At 45.4% G+C, this 19,200-nt stretch overlaps 1 protein-coding gene across 7 annotated transcripts in view; it reads right to left on the reverse strand.

The window, feature by feature from the left end:
• The window catches only part of cobl (cordon-bleu WH2 repeat protein), a 48,900-nt gene that overhangs the window by 11,748 nt on the left and 17,952 nt on the right, over positions 1–19,200 (reverse strand). For 4 of the 7 annotated variants that reach the window (XM_076012458.1, XM_076012459.1, XM_076012461.1 and 1 more), the window contains 5 exons: positions 18,894–18,979; positions 18,587–18,655; positions 14,857–15,039; positions 3,471–4,008; positions 61–213 (listed from right to left, as the gene is read on the reverse strand). In XM_076012458.1, coding sequence (XP_075868573.1) covers positions 61–213; positions 3,471–4,008; positions 14,857–15,039; positions 18,587–18,655; positions 18,894–18,979 — 1,029 coding nt within the window. The remainder of the gene's footprint in view (positions 1–60; positions 214–3,470; positions 4,009–14,856; positions 15,040–18,586; positions 18,656–18,893; positions 18,980–19,200) is intronic. The other 3 variants (XM_076012463.1, XM_076012462.1, XM_076012464.1) reach the window with 2 other exon arrangements.

The following is a 19,200-nucleotide window of genomic DNA, read 5'->3' on the forward strand; positions in this document are numbered from 1 at the left end:
AGGAAGATGAAGAGGGAAGTTACATAAAAAAATGGGAGAGGGACTCCATCTGGAACCTACACTGGGGAGCAGCGTCTTCCGCCTCCACCGGACTCTCTGGGGCGTCGCCGTCTGTGGGAGAGGAGGAGGAGGGGTGTCGAGGGGGAAAGACGAGCTGCGGCTCCATGGAGGGCGAGCGGCGCGGTTTAGGCGGCGCTTGTCGAACACCGGACCCTGCAAGAGGAGCAGCAGGCGGGCGGGGGAGGGGATCAGGGGGCCGGTGAGCGCAGGTGCAAAACACAACATACACAAAAGAGAAAAAACTACACTCATGCAAATATTGTTCACTTCTGTCCGGGTCTCAGTTGCTCATGTGCTGCGCTGCACTTGTTGAGACGACATCCGAACGAAACCAAGTGGATTTGGATTGTGTTGAGTTGAGTCCATGTAAGCCGAAGCTCTCGTTCGACCTACATACTATAAGTATTATAAAAACTTAACTAATTGTGTTTATAACTAATGTAGCAACAATGCTTTATAAATGAGTTTTATAATATCTACTAAGTATTTATTAAAGTAGTATTCACTATAAAGTATTACCAAGTCACTCCGTACGTTTGTGAATCGCAAAGTTGTAGAGCTCTCGATGAGCTCTTGTGTAAGGAAAAGAGAACACCCGCGGACAAACAACACACACACGGCGCAAGGTGAGTCAACGGAGCGGAGTGGATCTGGATATGGCAGCGGGTCGTCGGGCTAAAGCACAATTAAGGCAGCGCGGCGCTGTTGATACGGAGCAGCTGCAGTCTGTCCTTATAAGACCGAGCGCTGGCCTCTGTGCGCTGCGTCTTAGTCAGCCCAGCTAAAGATGGCCGTCTTTATCTGCTTATTTGTGTCTACATTAGGCCCAAAAGACAAACAACACACAGCCGTAACCTTGACAGCTGCCCGAGGGCGCACGCATGAGCATGAGCTCGTTCACTCGTGGGTCCAGCGACACAAGCTCACACTGCGATTACTACCGCATCTGTTTTAATAATAATAATAATAATAATGATAATGATAATAATAATAATAATAATAATGATAAGAAAATATACATATACATATACACACAAACATATATATCTATATATATATACACATACATACATATGTGTGTATATATATATATATAGATACTGTATATCTAGATATAGATATAAATATATACTGTATATATATATATATATATATATATATATATATATATATATATATATATATATATATATATATATATATATATACAGTATATATATACAGTATATAATACAGTATATATTTATATCTATATCTAGATATACAGTATCTATATATATATATATACACACACACATATATAATCCAATACAATCCACCATAGTTTCCTTTCAAACGCGTTACAGTCTCTCGCTATAATGGCTCAAATCTCTTTAAGCTGGTCTAAAAACATGTAATTGACTGATACGAACGCTGAAGGCCCTCTTATTACTGCTGAAATAAAGATCCGATGGGAAAAGAACATAGATGTATTGATTTTGTGCAGCCTGCTTGCCTGCGTCCGACAGACAAGTCTGCGTAAAACATCAGGCTCCAGAGGGAGAAACCGAAGCTTTAACAGTCCGAACCTCTTCAGCGATGCTACAGTGAAATGAACCCACAACCTTCTTGCTGTGAGGCGGCAGCGCTGCCACCGTGTTGCCGCAAACCATTTTCTTTCTTGAAAATTCTGACTTTGACTCTGAGGTTTTTCGTGATTTGAACTTTGCATTTGGCAGATATTTACCCACCGCGTTTAAAATGCTGCTGATGAGGGTTCGCATTGAACAGACGGGGGGGGGGAAATAATAGAGAAACTGGAGAGAACGTGGCTGTTGGGATGTATTTAAATAATCATATCCTGATTCCAGGAACGGGGGCGAGAGGGGAGGGAGCAGGTGAGAGCGGGTGATGCAATGTCGGCTGCTGGGGGAGAAATAAGAAGAGCAGCAGCAGCAGCAGCAGCACTGAGGGCGATAGATGTAAACGATCCCTCCCACTCCAGCCGCAACCTTCTCTCGCTTTTATCTGCCTGCCCGTCATCCCGCCGCCCCTGAAAGCTCCCATCTAGTCGCCTCGTTTCTACACCCCCTCGCCCCGCCCGCCCGCCCGCCCGCTGCCGGCAGCTTCCCATGCTCCCTCCCTCTGAACTCCCCTCACCTCCTCTCATCTCTGCCTCCTCAGGTTCTCGCCTCTCTCATCTCTCGGACCCCGTCAAGACGTGACGAGCGCCGCCAACCCCGAGGAGAGAGCTGAGATCGATAACAAGGCCGGCCGCAGTTCAGGCCGCCGGTCCAGCGGCGTGTTTTTCGACGGCTTGTGCGGGGGGGGGGGGGGGAGAAGAGGATGGGAAGGAAGTCGGGAGATTGATGTGCGTGTACAGGCTGGGGGAGACAATGACTGCACTGTCTCAGGAGCCACGACGAAAACCAGCTCCACGGGTTCCGGCGCTCAAGCCCAGACACACTCCATCTCTCTCTCAGACACACACACACACACACACAAGCACACACACACATGAGCGCACACAAACACACAGACACTGGGCCGCGGACGTCATTTGCAGGCAGGTTATAGTTTCAGTGTGACAGCTCGGTACTCCGGGGCAGACATTCGGCGCACTGCCAACCAACAGGTAGACAACCGAAGGCGCTCGTTTCGTGTGTGTGTGTGTGTGTGTGTTTTTTGACAGTTGGGGTGTGAAACTGCGACATGCCGTCGAGGAACAATCCAACATACGGGGCCAAGCGATGAGAGACGCCCACAGAAAAGGTAATTTGTCATGAAAAAAAGGCACGCACACACACACACACACACACACACACACACACACACACACACACACACACACACACACACACACACACACAAGCTTAAACACCCCTGGGGGGGACAGGTCTGCTTTAAATGCACAGAAGAAAGAAAAATACAGCGCTGACAAAAGTGTGATTGAATTCCTCGATTGAGTGGAAATTTGTGTTTGCAAATTATATTTATCCATCCATTTTCAATACCCGCTTCTTCCTGAACTCAGGGAAGGAAGAAGCGGGTCTGCTGGATCTGCCTCTCCCTGCTGTCAGAGGGCAAAGGCAGGGTGACACCCTGAAAAAGTTGCCAGTTCATCGCAGGGCCACATAGAGACAAACAAAGACAAACCACCATTCGCTCTCTCTTGCACACACAACTACAGTTTAGAGTTTCCAATTCACCTCATGCATGTTTTTGGACTGTGGGAGGAAGCAGGAGAAACCGGCGCGAACACGCAAACTCCACACAGAAGGGTCCCAGGCCCGGAATCCAACCCACAACCTTCTTGCTGTGAGGCGGCAGCGCTAACCACTGCACCGCTGTGTCGCCAGTGAGGAAGAAACTTCTTTCTTGAAAATGTGGACTTTGACACTGACATTTCTTAGTGTTTGGTAGATATTTACCCACGGCACTGTGTCGGTTCTCCACTTCGTCCAGTTTCAGGTTCAGCTCCGACTCGCCGTCGGACCCGGAGCTGCTGGACGCCTTGACGGTGCGCTGGACGGCGACGACGACGACGGAGCCGCTGGCCGAGCTGCTGGCGATGCTGCTGCACTGGGAGCCCTCCTCGTCCTCGTCCTCGTCCTGGTCCTGGTCCCGGTCCTGCTCCAGGTCCGAGTCGTCGATGCTGTGGCTGAGCTCGGAGCTGGAGTCCTGAGCGGCCAGGCTGCCGTTGGTGGCGCTGCTGCTGCTGCTGCTGCTCATGGAGCTGTTGGTCGGGGTTCTGGGGCGTGCAGGTTCTGCTCTGGTCTTCACTGGAGACACCTTCACCGACTGGGTCGCTTGAGCGGAAACGGAGATGGCGGCCGTGCGCGTGGCGTCGGCGCGGGGAAGCAGGACAGGTGTTTCGGCCACGTGCGTCCCAACGGCGGTGACGCTGAGGTCGTTGGGAGCCGGCGGCACCGGAGCTTTTCTTTTCCTCTGCTGGGTTTCTGAGCCCATCTAAGAGGGAAAAAAAGCAAGTGCATAGTTGTGTTTCCATTAGTTTTTCATGAAATAAAAGCGATATTTCTAAGATTTCGACAAAGTACAATTGCGATTCGCAGGTGTTTCCATTGAATGGTGTAAATCTCGAGATTTACGAGAATTATGTTTGCTTTAGTTTGCTGTCAGCAATGGTTGTTATATTTTTCTCTTTGATTACTACTAAAATTATTCCGTCTCCTCCTCCGTCCAAACATATCGCGGCATTTTCACTTGAAGTGAACTGGTCACGTGACCCCGTATGTCACGTCCGGTGACTTGTCAATGCAAAAAAGTGCTTCCATGACACTTCTGCGATATACCACTATATTGACACATCTGAAAAACCACCAAGGCGTTTCCGTGACCAGTTTTTTATTGCGATATTTAGGTTTTGCACAATTCTACGGGTAATGGAAACGCAGCTAATGACAAGGAAAAGAGACGGTTGGAAATTAATTTTTCTCATCGCCATTTTTCCATTTGTGTGCTCTTGTACGTGTGTGTGCGCACTTGTGTTTGTGTGTGTGGTCTGACCATAAATCACAGTGATTACCAACACTGAGGTAGACTTTACTACCAGGTAATTAATCAAGAAAAGTCATGACAGGCGTCTGGAACTGCAAATTCATCCCGTGCCAACATTCCTTTCAAACGACTTAAACAAGATGCATAACCTCTGGCAGCAACACTGATTTTTTTTTTTTTTTTTTCTTTATTAAACGCAAACGTGATACCGTGCGCTGATACTGAATACATATTGGGCTGGTGTTTTTTTTCTTTCCCCTCCTTTTACCTTGAGGGAAATACTAACCATCCCAAATCTCAATTGTCTGAGATGCGGGCGCATATTAGCGGCCGCAAAAAGTAAATTTGCAGTGATCGTTCTGTCAATTTGTTCACGAGATCGGTTTAATATCGCGACTCGCATCTAAATGTCGAGCATTTCGGTTTAGGGCGTGTTCCCCGGCCTCAAAACAAATTAATTGTGTTGTGTTGGAGTTGTGAGAGCTTGAACGTCTGGGAAAAAGGCCCAGACGAGGGAGTTGCGGATGCATCGGTTGTCACGTAGCAGTAAGCAGCGACGTTTAAAAATAAAAGCCCACTAAATCACTGGATGCACTGATGTCGCCAGCGAATGCGCTTTTCATTTGTTATCCTCAAGGAAGCGAGCGAGCAATTAAAGGAAGTGGTTTCAGAGTGGCCCGTCAGCGGCTGAGTCACCGCCTCACAACACCGACAGTGTTTTATGTTTCTAATCACGACTGGAGGAAGGAAAGAAAAACAGAATCAATTTGGACAAATTTGGAGCAGGGTCAGCGGCTCCGAAGAATCAGTTTTCTTCCGCAGGCTAACGAGAGCAGCTCAGGTCCTCTTTTACAAGACGCTGCTCTCAACTGTAGGGCTGTGCGATTATTCGATTAAAATTCGATTAATCGGTTAAATTAATCTGATTTATTAAAAAAAATGGAAAATCTTAAAATTGATTTTCCTATCACATGCTTCCGCTTCCTGCCGCATGCTTATTTTACAAAATGTGAAAGCTTTGCACTTTATTCAATCATCGCTGTTCAACATGAAAGTCAGGTTCTTACTTCATTAATGCCAAGGGATTCATCTTTTCTTTGTAAGGGATTTTAAAATGTATATATTTATCGAGAAAATGTTGGGCATTCATTTTGCAGGACACACAATTCAATTCAATAATTTCAATCATTTATTTACTGGACATAACAGAAAGTGGGCAAGCAGGGTTCAGCGCACACGAACCCAGTGAACCCGGCGCGTCGGAGAAATTCCCAGTGGCCCCCCAACACCCCTCCCCCAGAACTGTCTTCCATGTCCTTGGCTGTCATTCATACATACACGAATACAGGCACACCAGTGGATGTGGGCCAAAGTTGAAGCTGGAAATGGACGCCGGACTTGCGTATGAAGACATTGGGGCGCGTGCACGTGTGTGCATGTGCGGTAGAAAGAAGCGTGTTTTTGTGCGCGCGCTCCCTGCAGAGTGAAACACAAGACGGCAGCCCAGCAGAGCGACCGCAGCGCACACATGAACACACACTTTGGCATGTGCGCTGTCACACATGCACATGTAGGCAGAAACAGTAGATCCCAGGACTGCATTACAAGACTGTTTTTAGGTCGCAGGGCAAATCAATGCGACGTTCAGCCATCCGACCGAGCCCCCCTCCATTGAAAATCTGTCATGTGGTCGTCCATTAATTTTTGACCGCTTCTTCAAACTCGAGTTATAGGAGAGGTGAGGAGCAGCAATGAGACACACAGTAGAGCCTTGTTCTTCTGTTTGCTTTGCACGTATGGGATTTTGCCCGAGGCCCATTCTGGCCACTTCTGCTCATGACTCAAGTCGACCTTCTGTCATGTCATCACAAGTCAAGCCAAAACAAAGCGGGGAGAGACAAAGTGTCAAGTGGATTCTCCAGTCCTGACGCCACCGGTGCAGTAAAGCAATGCTGCGTGACAGATGGGCGATAATAAAGTAAGTATCCAGCAAGCATGCAGTGAAGAAACACGTTTTTATTGCAAAGCAACGCTATTTGCTGGACCACTTTCTACTAAGTACACACTTTTAGCATTTAGAAAGTATGTCCATTTATTTTTGTGTTTCTTGACTGTGTATCCATGTTTTCTGATGATGGATTGGGATTAGTCTACCCTAACCTTGAACCATCATTTATAAAGCATGAACACACAATCAATATTCAAGCACTAGATGTGCTTACAAATCAAGTCACAAACACGTAGCTAACTAACTGTGTTTACAACTAATGTGGAAAAAAAATCTTTAATTAATTAGTTCTATAATATTTTATAAGAATTTCCCAAAGTAGTCAAGTACTCAGTAATATATAGTTTGTTCGTTGTAGAGTTGTGGAGCTTTCAATGGGCTCTTGTGAGTAAAAAAGAACACCCTCAGACAAACAACACATCATATGCAGACGCGCGCACACACACACACACACACACACACACACACACACACACACAAGGCCATGCCAGGACAGTCTGGGGTGTCCATTAAATTTTCCACTCCATGGTTTGAGACGCACAGGGCCCCATGTTGGAGCATGTTGATCAGATGGGGCCACCCATGGAGGCTTCAACCTGTTGCGTGACCATTCATTGGCCGCCTCCAAAGAGCCAGGAGATGGGTGAGGGGTTTTGTGACAGAGCAACATTACAGCGCTAATGTGGAATGCGAAATGGAGTATCTCTCTGCATGGAAGAGGCGGGGGGAGGGTTGGGGAGGAAGGCGGGGGTGTGTTGGTTGCACTGTATACGCATGTGCTCGTGCATGCATGAGTGCGGCCGCGGGTGTGTGTGTGTGTGTGTGTGTGTGGTGGCTGGGACGTACGATTTTGTGCGTTGCGTGTCAGAAACAATAACAGCGAGCGAAGTGTCTCAACGGCGGGGCCACGGAGGTCAAAAACACCCTGCAAGGCTGCGGGGACAGTTTGCACGACTTGCCGCGAATGTGAACGTGTGCTGGATGTGCGAAGAGGAGAGCGTTCGGTCCCAACAATGCAACGCAAAAAAAGGAAAAGACAGGGGCTCCAGGGAGGGATGGCGGAGACAAGCGAAGGTGAAGGAGACACACGGCTGACCCAGTTCCATTGTCGTCCCCCGCCGTCCCACTGACCCACTGAAGTTCAACGTCTCCTCACCTTTTGCCTACATTAACAGTTCACTTTCAGATATGGGTCACGGGTTAGGGAGACTTATTAAAGGAGTATAGCAGTTTATTAGATATGCATGTCTTCAACTGGTAAATTTGCTCAATTTAAAAAACTCAACTGTTTAGTGTTGCAACATTGTTGTTTCCCAATTTGGGATCAATAAAGTCCATCCATCCATCCATCCACCCATCCATCCATCCAATACAGCAACAGTGCAGAATTTGGCACACCAGCATCAAACCGCATCAGAGACACATTTTCCCAATTTGCATGGCAGGACAAAGCAATACTTCAATCAGGGTTATTTAATGACTGAACATGTTGAACTCACATCGCCTACAAAGAATAACCTTTTCCTGGCGTTCAAACAAAGCTGCAGGTATAACAACAGTGCAAAGGTTTTCTTAAAGAAGATCGCAGATAATCCAGTGCTTAAGTATTACCTGAAAATTTTAAAGAGGGAGCACAGACCTCCCCGTGTTTCCCCGCTGCAGACCGTTGACCCCTGACGCGGCGTGCGCTCATTAGCGGATTACTGCAAAAATTGTACTTAGGGGAGCCAGACGCACACTGGATGCAGCCCGGAGCGCTTTTGAGATTGACTGCTATGTACATTGGCTTGATTTGTTTGTCCCATCCGTCCCGCTGAGTCTCACGCGCAAGATATTTTGACAGCTTCAAGTGCAAACGCGTCCCGTCCTAAATAAACAGCACGGGGAGGCGATGACGTGTTGCCCTATTAGTGGCGTCTAAGTCAAACTGTTGCAACGGTCAAGGGCAGGGTGAAAAGTAAGTGTATGAAGTCAACCAAGCAAATAAAACTTAGAGGAACAAAGTTTGCTTTGGCCAATATGAACATTTATTGATCACTTCTCGATATGAATAGTAGCCGTGTGTGCGCGGGGAGGAAGAAGAACTCTGCAGTAATGAGGTGTTTTTAAACCACTGTGCCGCTTCACACTAGTGAACTGTGAGATAATGTCAGGTGCGCTGTGAAAAATTACCCAATTTCACTTAATTTGTCTGGAAAAAAAAAGGAAAAAAAAGAAATGTGAGCCGACTGTCCTCCCAGGATATCAGCTTTGTGCATCCAAACAGACCCAGGTTTCACACTGAGAGAGTATGAAGAAATTAAGACACTATATTGTCATTGTTAGTCTAAAAAGTGTAATTTTGTAAAATTTTTGGCTGGTGGTGTCACATGGGAATTTCTTTTAATATAAAAATGTGCTCAAAGAAATGTTGAAAAAGACTGCTTTAATGTAAATGAGGCTGTAGTGCACAGAACTCTATTGCAGTTTCTAACCAGACGTTACATCCTGGGTACATTCTTTAACGGAATATTCTCCAAAAGTGCTGATAACTTAAAAAAAAATTCCATTATAAACAGAAAGGTATGAGATCAAGGCCCTTTTGAAAAGCTATGTAAACTCCGGAGCTCTGCTTTGGCAGGGGCACCTGCTGTTTTCAGCTGCAGCACAGAGCTGAGCGGGAACGTCACGTTAGACGAGAGAGGAAGGGCCGACTGTTTGCCTTGGCGGCAGCGTTGGCCTCTCCTCCCTCGCGCTCACAATTCGCCGGAAAGAAAATGTTGCACTCTTTCAGGAATGGCGGAGACGTGCTGGAGTGTGTCATGCAGCAAACAGTGTTGCAGTCGAGACGGCACCGACCGAGAACAAGACATTATCAAGACTGGAGAGTATCGAGAACGACACGAGACCACAACACAAAAAGACGACCAGTACCTTTTTTAAATTCAAGTTTGCTTCTGAATTGAACAGCAACATCTCTGAGCTTCTAATAATTTTCTTTAACATTTTTCTGCTTTGCCAACTAATTTGAAACATCTAAAAAAAAAAAACGAAAAAAACAACACTTTGCTTCGTAAAATTAAAATTAAATCAACTATGAATAAGGGGGTGTGTCACTCTGGGTGTCACAAACACAGTGTAACAAGGCAGCAGCTGGATTCTTTTCTGTTTTTATCGTGTCTCGACTGGTCTTGATCAAAAATCCTGAGTCTGTCCAGTCCGAGACCGAGACAAGACCGAGTCAAAATGCCTCCGAGTCTGAGACGAGACCCACACCACAACACCAGCGAACAGTAAACATGGTTGCGGAGCCGAGTACTGCCGACCATCTAGAACGCCAAGGCCGCCTCCCTTTAACCCTTTTTCCTCCCCCGTTTTGGTTCTTCTCGGCTCTCAAAAGATTCTTATCTGCGAGTGGCTGAGCCCATTGAAGTGCACGCAGGGGCAACAGGGGACAAACAACAACGGGACCCGACAGCAGTTATGGCCCGCCCCCTTTGTTTTTGTTGTTCGAGCAGGGGCTGTGCGCTCATGTGGCGATGCGGCGACCGCTCGACAAGTATTGTAAGGCGAGACAAAGCAGGGGGGTGTGCGGGCGCAAGAAAGGCTGATATCAAGGGGCCGAACGAAAAACAGGAACGGAGGAAGACAGATGGATGGCAAAACAAAGAGCAAAAACAAAGGCGGAGGAAGAGAAACCGCGGCAGGAGGAATCGCTGCGGCACGCCCGTCCAGTAGAAACTTGCGTTTAGTCTGGGTGATTAAACCTGGAGCTGTGCATTAGTGCAGATTAAAGTTCGCTACTGCCGTGGGTTGATGGATGGCTATGAGGGGAGGGAGGCCTTCCTCTGCTGCCAACTCGCTCTGTTTGCAGAGTGTCAGATCATCAGGAGGGGAAAAAGAAAGAGTGAGAGAGAGAGAGAGATAGAGAGAGGGAGAGAGAGAAAGGCAGCTAAGTCAATCAGTGGGAGGAATGCAAGAAGTGCATGTGCAAGTGTTGCAAGCCCTGAAATCCCCTGTAAGCATATCGCCAGGCACACTGTGGTGCATTCAGAAGAACAGAACGCACAGAAAAGACACGAGAGAGAATCCGCAGACAAAATGTAACGTCTTGGGACACTGTGAGGTTTGGAACACAACCAAGAGGAGTTTCAGTTTCAGGCTCCGGTAGAGTCTCGAACAGGACACATCTACAAGGCCCACGATAAGTTGTTTTTTATGGCTAATATCTGCTCAATCCAGAGCGATCTCTCATTGTTATCACCGCAAGAACAAATAAGACAATGAAGATTTAAAAAATTGCAATGAAATGCACAAATTCATGTTGTCACTTTGTGGGTTTAAAAGTATCTATTTGAATAATAAATCTCTACATTCATAGTTTCAACACAGGGACTTGTTGAACTCGGTGGCAGCATTTCATTTTTAGAATAAAAGACCAAAGTGTTTTATTTCTCGCTCGCATAATCTTCCATTTCTTTTCCCGCTTCCACTTGAGCTGTTAAGTCATTATCTTACATTGTACACGTCAAGTCAGGAAACCGCTGAGAAGTCGAGCAGAGAGATTGTCATTTTTTGCCATTCGAGGTACAGTAGACACGGCTTTCTTTCCAAAAACCACAACAAGCGCCTGGCTATCGCTGCCGGTGGGCGGAAAAAAAGGAAAACGCCTGAGAAACGCGGCCTGGTTTTGCGGAACTCAGTGTTCCAAAACATCAGTGATACTCAGGGCTGCTTTCCAGCGGACACACACCGCTGATTATATGGCAGAAAAGTCTGCAGAACTGACCGTGCGCTGATGAGAATGCGTTGAAGGTGTGACACACCAGCTTGTCAAGTTGGTCAGAAATGTCACCTGCTTTCACTGCTGAAAGGTTGAATGAAGTATTTCAGCTATTTAATCCAACCCAGTTTTTGACTTGACAAAGTTCAAATGCACTTTTCATTAACTGCAGGTCAAATAAGTCATTGCCACACAGACCAGTTATTTATCTTTTACAGATTATCTCTGACACTCGCGCTTGTGCTTGACTTTCTACTTTAAATACGAGTACCCTTGTATTTAAAGTAGAAACTCAATTCATTTCGAGGAGATTTCGAAAATAACAATTTGGATTAAACGAGCAACTTAGCTTCACTGACCAATTTTCAGTCAGACACTTTCACAGCTGATTATTTTTAGCAAGGTGAATAAAAATCTCAGCTGTCCACAATTTAAGCTTTTCATCCGCAGACGACGACTTCAATCGAGGTCATGTAAGTGAACATTTCGTCCTTTTCAATAATGACGGTACTTCTCGTTCCAACTTTCTTTGAAATAACTGCCCTTCTCCACCACTTAAAAGACAATTTTTTTTTTTTTTGAAGTAGCGAGCATCGTTATAACGATCTCATCATCTTTATAGCTCATAATATGATGTCAATGTCTATTACTGAGTCTCGTAAGTCGCAATTAGTTGACCAGCTACGCCTGCTGTGAGCGGGGGAGGGGGGGGGAATTTAACAAGCGGAGTCATCGGAGAGCGCCGTCCTCAGATAACCCGACGATCATGTGCCTGATCCTCCTCATCCTCTTCGCACGCATGCAAATGCATGACACGCACACACACACACACGCACACGCACACACACACACGCGCGCGCGCGCACACACACACACACACACACACACACACACACACACACACACACACACACACACACACACAGAGTTATTTCAATGTGACTATGCTATGCGTGCAAAAGACTTAAACAAGTTTTTAGTGCGTGACAATCTCAGTCAACAACAGCCATCAGAATCAGCTTCACACAAGGAGTTCGGGGATAAGTTGTGCATGACGTTCCCGCTTCCAGCCAAACCTGTATCCGAACTGCCGCGCCGTTGCGTGACTTTTGTTTCCCCAGAAAATAGCATCAATTCTCCCGACAAGCAAAATTCACGCCAGCGCACATCGTCGTCATCCCCCCTCTGGCATCTCGCGATTCCAAGGTATACTTAAAATGAGAGCACGTGACTCGGAAAAGTGACTGAGACAATGATTTGTTAGGACTTGCAGGATTGTTCCACAAATCCAAGTCTACACTACATTATTATTATTTTTTTTTAATGGGCACCGTTCCCAAAAATATCTATCTCGACGATCTTCTTGACGGCCGCAGCTGTTTCCCCTGCTGTCACAAATTAAAGTCCCACGTTTTCACATCCCGAACAAGTCGTCTGTCAGTCAGCACGGCTCCAGGTAATATACTGTTCAAGGTATAGAGATAAGTGATGACTGACTCTAAACGGTTGTGTTAAAGACATATATTCATCTTCTCCGACAGCGAAAAAAAACCCAAATTTTTCATTCAAACATCTGCACAAGTTAGAATTCGTTTCAGTTTCAAATAACTACTCAGGCTTTTATTAATAAAATGATGAAAAGACAAACCCGGACAGTTTTATTTCAGCAATCCGTCACTTTTGTGAGTTTCAGGAGTGCTTTGGAGGCAGTTTGTAAGGTTGACCTTGATGTGAGGTGAGAAATGTTATCAATGTACTGTGGTGAAAAAGTCTGGCCTGAAAAGTATTTTTTTTTTCTACCTCTGGTTTAAAATGTTAATGAGTGACATTCTCAATACTCACTTAAATGGTTCACCATGTAAATGAGCAGTGAAACTCACTTACAGTTGTGAATTAAAAGGTCAAATCAATGGCTCCATTGCGTGCCATGACCTTGCCGGTCGCATGCATTAGTTAATAAGCAGTTATGATGCGTCGAGGTTTTACATGCCTTCAATAATTGGATTTTCTTAATCGCTTTGTTTGCAGAGTGGCCATTAACATTATCTACGAGCCAAAACATTCCTCTGACATGTTTTCTGCATCTCCACGCACAGTTTAGTTTGGCTAATTTGCCTGAAAGGACGAAAAACAAAGTTTCCATTTGATAACATCATTTCAGAGCTGCAGCCAGCTCGTCCAAATAAACAAAACGACTTATCCTGTGGAGGAGGGGGAGGAGGGAGGGGGGGGGGGGGGGGGGGGAAACAGGATGTTGGTTGCTAAACAACATCTCTCAGTCTGCTTCTATGACTCTATAATGAGACTGCAGGGAGCTCTTGTTCTAATGGATACGATTCAGGTCACTATGACCTTCAGGAGGTTGCTTCTCTTCTGGGCCAAAAGCATTAAAAGGCACAGTAACATAAAACAGACTGCGGCCCCGTCCAAGAGGATTTGGATTTAAAAACTTTAAACAGGGACATTTAAATGACGGACACACGGTTTGGGTTAAAATAACTGTCCAGCTCAAATATCTTTTGGAATTTGCAATCAAAACTCACTTTTACTAGGTTTAACGAACGCCTAATGCCTTTCTTGCCTAAAGTGTTTCCAGCCTGTTCGACAAACTACCCAGAAATGAGAGAAAGTCCATCCTTTCTCCACTTCTCCAAAGAAAAACAAACACAATGAATGATGGAGCTACGGACTTTTGCGGGAATTTTAAGTAACAAGTTGCAAAAAGTTAATATCAATAAGGTCATGTGACCTTTTGTTAGGCATTGTCTTCGTCTCATGATGTCATAATGTGAACAGCACAATAACGAGGACTGTTTAAATAGAAACTATCACTGAACCAGAACTTTTATGGGGCTTTTCCACTGGCACCTGCTCTGCTCTACTTGGTTTCTAAGCTTTTCATGAGGTGGTTGTACCCGGAACCATAAACTATTTAGTTGCCTGCTCTGCCAGGGTTCCAAGGAAGCCAAGTTGAGTCGAAAATGTTACGCCAACACAGTGCAGGCCACTGGACAGGGAGTGACGACACAGGATTATTCATGGGAGCGACTTCTTCACAAAAACAAAACCAGCCTTTTGAAGTAAAGCTGGCAACAGCGAGCGTGCATTTTTATTTGGAGTGTGTTTTTATTTCTGCTATTAATCACGATGTTATGAAAAAGAAAGGTTGAAGGAAGCTCAAATCAAGTTCACCTCTAAAGGTCACAGTGCATTTTATAGGCATTCTGGATGTCATCTGGAGGCCGAATGTCCCAAAGTGCTAAATGTGTTTCTGGAAAACAGCCCTTTGGGAAGTCTGGCGTGGGCACTAACACCCTGAGATGCACCCGCGGTTAGTTTGAGTCGTCTTCCTAACATGTGGAAAGTAAAACTGGCAGGAGGCTGTTAACGTAGGGCTAAATATGCAGTTTTCTGGAGATCGAGATCTAAGATGTTGCAGCAGGACCGAAGCCGAGCGATGATTTTGAAACATTGACACATTCCCAGTAACACACATTCTATCAGACATTCAGCTCAGTTTGTGTCCTACCTGATAGCTGTCAAAGCCAGCATGACCCATGGAGGGAGTCGGGGCCGCGGGTAGAGCCGGAGCCCTGCGTTTTTTGTTCTGAGTCCTTGGCGACATGCTGGGAAAGTTCATGACCGACTGAGACTGGCCCAAGGTGCTGGACTGATCTTCGACACTGGAGACCACTGACGCAGTGGACAGTCCCTGTTGGTGATGTCAGAGGTGAAGATTAGGTCAGAGTGAAGCAAAGATTCTAAAATTGTGAAAACGGTGGAGTTAGACAACAACAAATGAGGATAGATCCAAATGTTGTACAACTCTTTATTTAACATGTCAAATACACATATTGTCTTGCATAAAGACTGGCGGGTGGAGTCACTGCTCTATTCTGTGTACTGACAACAATTAAAGGCTGACTTGAAGAGATGGAAGAGACTCTTTTAATCTGAGGCTTTTGGTTTCGTCTGTAGTCTCTCAGGAAGCAGGAGTTCTCAGCTGTCTGTGGGCCACTTCAGTTGTCTGAACCCACAGAACACAAGTCAAGTCTGTTTCTATTTAGAATTTGCACCTGAATAAAAGACCGTTGGAGAAAAAGGAGCGCGTCAGAATCTTGGCCCATCTGCCAGTCTTCAGAGTATATATTGGTGTTGCTCCACTTACTCGTTAACAATTCAAACTTTACTTAATTGCCTTGCTTTTGAGTCCAGAAATCAATTACTGATCTGTTTTATTCTCCACTCATTAAAATTTTTTAGGGAAGCTGTTAAAAAAATTATGATGTAATCATGAAAAAGGTCTGACCCCTTGAATGACCTTTTCACCCAACATACTGCAATATTGTCTTATCTCAGTTTCACTGTCTTGACTAGATTGAATTTATTCCCATTTGTATTCACGCTGTGTCTTTCTGACCCTGTCGAACTTATTCACACTAACAGAACTTAATAATCACTCCACTGATATCTTATATCCCAAGGAAAAGGGTTTGGATCCCACCCAGTACTGGCATTTCGGACAACACCACCCTATTTAAGCTGAGAGCGAGGACGCATTTCCACAAGGTTGTTGCTTCTGTCAAAAAGCAGTGGGACGGAAAGTTTGCCTTTTCATCATGTGATCAAAGAGGGCCGAAAGCGTTGCTGAAAATCTGATTCTCCTCATGGCTCAGTTTGGTACAGAGCCCTGGCACTTCAGGGGGTGGGGTGGGGTTTGGGTAGGGGCAAACAGTGACTTGCACAACCTCGGCAATCTAAGAGAAATATTTTAAAGCAAATGAAATAGATGAAAGGTGATTTTTTTTGTTTTTGTTTTTGCAATGGAAAATATAAAAGCGTTTCTTCTGCGGTGCTGCGCTGTGTGACTGATGCTGCGTGTGGGGGCAGTGGGAAGTTGAGCAGATGGCAGATGGAGGCTGTCAGGGAAAAAAATAAATAAATAGATAGAGGAACCGGGGGGGGAGGTTGACGTGATTTCCATTTACAATCCAAAAAGCGGGGAGCCTGCTCTCAGCTCACCAAAATATGATGTTCAAAGCAAGAAATGAAAAAATAAAAAATAAAAAATTCACATGAACTCTGCCTGACTTCTCCACCTGCTTTCTTCTATTCTCCCCCTCAGGCAAACATTCTGAAATCTGTCAAAACAGCGAGAAGTGGAGAAAGCAACAAACAAACAGGAGAGTTTATAATTGTAAAATCTAACTTAAAAGTAGCCTGTTTAAGTTCCTTACGGTAAACATGACCTGGAGTACGAGCTGGATCCTGGGGGAATTCCATTTGTAGTTGTTTTTAGTAGTTTACTTATACAACCCGTTCATGGCATAGCAATGTAAAATTTAAGACTGTATGGCAGCGAGCTGTCAAAATGTCAAAACCAACCATTTGAACGAGGCTGATGAAAATAAAGTGAAAACTTTCTTCAGCGTGGTGAAGGGGGGTGGGGGGTGGGGGGGGAGCAGTGGACTTGGGGTGAGGGTAAACTTTACGCCAGTCAGGAGCAGCAGCCGTCACCTGTTTCTTGGGATGTGACTTTGTCCAAATGTCTCGCAGAAGTGAGAAGTCCAATGGAAATTTGTATTTACAAAAGTGCTCTTATCACCTGTTTGTTGCTGTTAATGAATATCGAGCAGTGAAAGAATGAAAACTCTGCAGGGTAGAAAGGATGAGGCAACTCAGAGTTTTGCCCCTGTCCAAGTTATTTCAGTCAGGACGTCTTCCTCATCCCCAAACAAAAGAGTTTGTAATCTTCATTGTCAGCACCCCTCAAGAACGTGACACTCCACCAGCCTATCTTGTTTGGAGACCACACACACACACACACACACAGACACAGACACACACACGGTAGTTTGGCCCCTAATGAACAATTAGCGATAAGATGTCTGGCTTTTAGCGCTAATGTAGCCTAGGTAGAGTAATCTGATGCCTTCAGGCTGATAAAAGTGTGTGCCTGAGTGTGTGTGTGTGTGTGTGTGTGTGTGTCATGTGCTTGCTTGTAGTGCATGAATACATGTGTGAGGGCAGATAACAGTCCCCGGCTGAGAAAGGACGATATCTGAGAAAAGGCCCAGCTGCACTTAAGCTCAACCAGAAAGGGCCCCATGACTGAAAAATGGCTTTTCATGGAGAAACATGAGCTCAGCTTCACTGTTTCAGTGCTTTAAATATTCATATCCTGTGGGGAACACCGTAAACATGTCATATGCTCTGCCTTTTATTGGTTTTCGATGTTAAACGCGAGCGGCTGCGATACTTTTCCTTTTCATTGCTGTTCGCCTCCGCCGCTTCAATTCAAGCACATCTGTAGTTTTGTTTAGCTTTTCCTGGTTTAAGACTGAAGAAAAAGAATAACCGCGACACTCCTGAGAGACATTTTTGACAGAACCGTGCATAAGCGAGTCCAGGCAATGCACACGCAGTGAGTCCTTGTTGGTCGATGGTAACATGAAGCCGAATAAGGCAGGTAGTGTTTTTCAAGCTAATCCAATAGAACCCCCCCCACACCCCCCACCCCCCCACCCTATTGATCTGAGGTGAGCCAAATGGCTGCTGCTGAATGAAGCTTCATAGCTTCAAAAATCGAATTAACGTGATCGAGTTACAGAGATATCAGGTGGAGAGCTGCTCCATGCAGCGTCTGGCGTTGCACGCACTGACTCCTGAGAATCCTTCCACCCAGCAGACCCTTTTTCTCCGAGACAAAGAATGCAGGGAAGCCGCTTTAAGTTGGCTGTAAACACTTAATTCTCTGTAGGCTGCCGTCTGTGTGGATCCCTTTAGTTTGTAAATGCTCTCAGAGACCAAACTGAGCAATTCCTCCTTCATGGAAAATCTCGGGCAAAAGATATAAATACTGCTATATCACCGAGTCATGGAGTTCATCTGCACGTCTCTGGTGCAGAGAGACTTTGAATATGATAATTACTGTAGTTGGAGGCTCTCGCGATACTGTGCATTTGATGAACACGGCAGCCACTTTAGCTGACTGGAAACAGTTGCTGCCCCCTAGCGGTCGTCTGTCTCCACTACCTCAAATCACAATTACAAAGCTGAGGCGACGCTGCGCTTCAGGTAATATTTCAGCCAGGGTACTAAGTACTGTTACTGTTAATGCCATTTTTTTTATTTTTTTAATTCATCTGGAGGATTCCCCATTTCTCTGTCCACACATGAAATCAAATGACTGTGAGCCACTCGAGACACACTTGTGAGAAGGGTTTTCAGTTTCATTAGAATGTGTTAGTATTACTTACATTGATGTGAGTGTTTGCATTTTGGGTGACATTATGGTCAGAGTCATCCATGTCCAAAGCTGTTTGTGTCTGTGAACAAAAGGCACAGCCACAATGCATTTAACCGTCAAGCCATGCACCAATTAGCCCAACATGATTATGATTCTGCGTTAACATGAAATGCATGCATGACCAGAGGTTGGACTGTTAAGACGGCGGATGCTCATTACACAATTAACACAAGTGGACTGATTGAAGGGTGAAAAGACGTCTTAGGGAAATGGCAATGGAAAAATGAAAAACTTTCACTGATGGACTGATGTCTTACCTTGCTTTTTCTGCCGAACTGGAACAAACCGAGAAAGCCTTTCTTCTCGGCTCTGCTCAAACTGGTCGTGCTGGAGCGAACAGAGTCTGGGAAGACAAGAGAGTGAGAGGGTGAGAGGGTGAGAGGGTGAGGGCTGGATGTAGACACAAAGGCCTCATTAAAGCAACGTTAGTTTGTGTTGTGTTAGTAACTGTCAATCTTAATTGTTAATGTTAGACTACAGTGGCAGATTTGCAGAATAGCATGAACTGTACACATACAGAAATGAAAATATTTTTGATATTTTTGGGTTTTAGGTAAACTTAAA

The sequence above is a fragment of the Nelusetta ayraudi genome, unplaced genomic scaffold (assembly GCF_046127955.1).
Source record: "Nelusetta ayraudi isolate G7.1 ecotype Tasmania unplaced genomic scaffold, CSIRO-AGI_Nayr_v1 ptg000136l, whole genome shotgun sequence".
Classification (NCBI taxonomy): domain Eukaryota; kingdom Metazoa; phylum Chordata; class Actinopteri; order Tetraodontiformes; family Monacanthidae; genus Nelusetta; species Nelusetta ayraudi.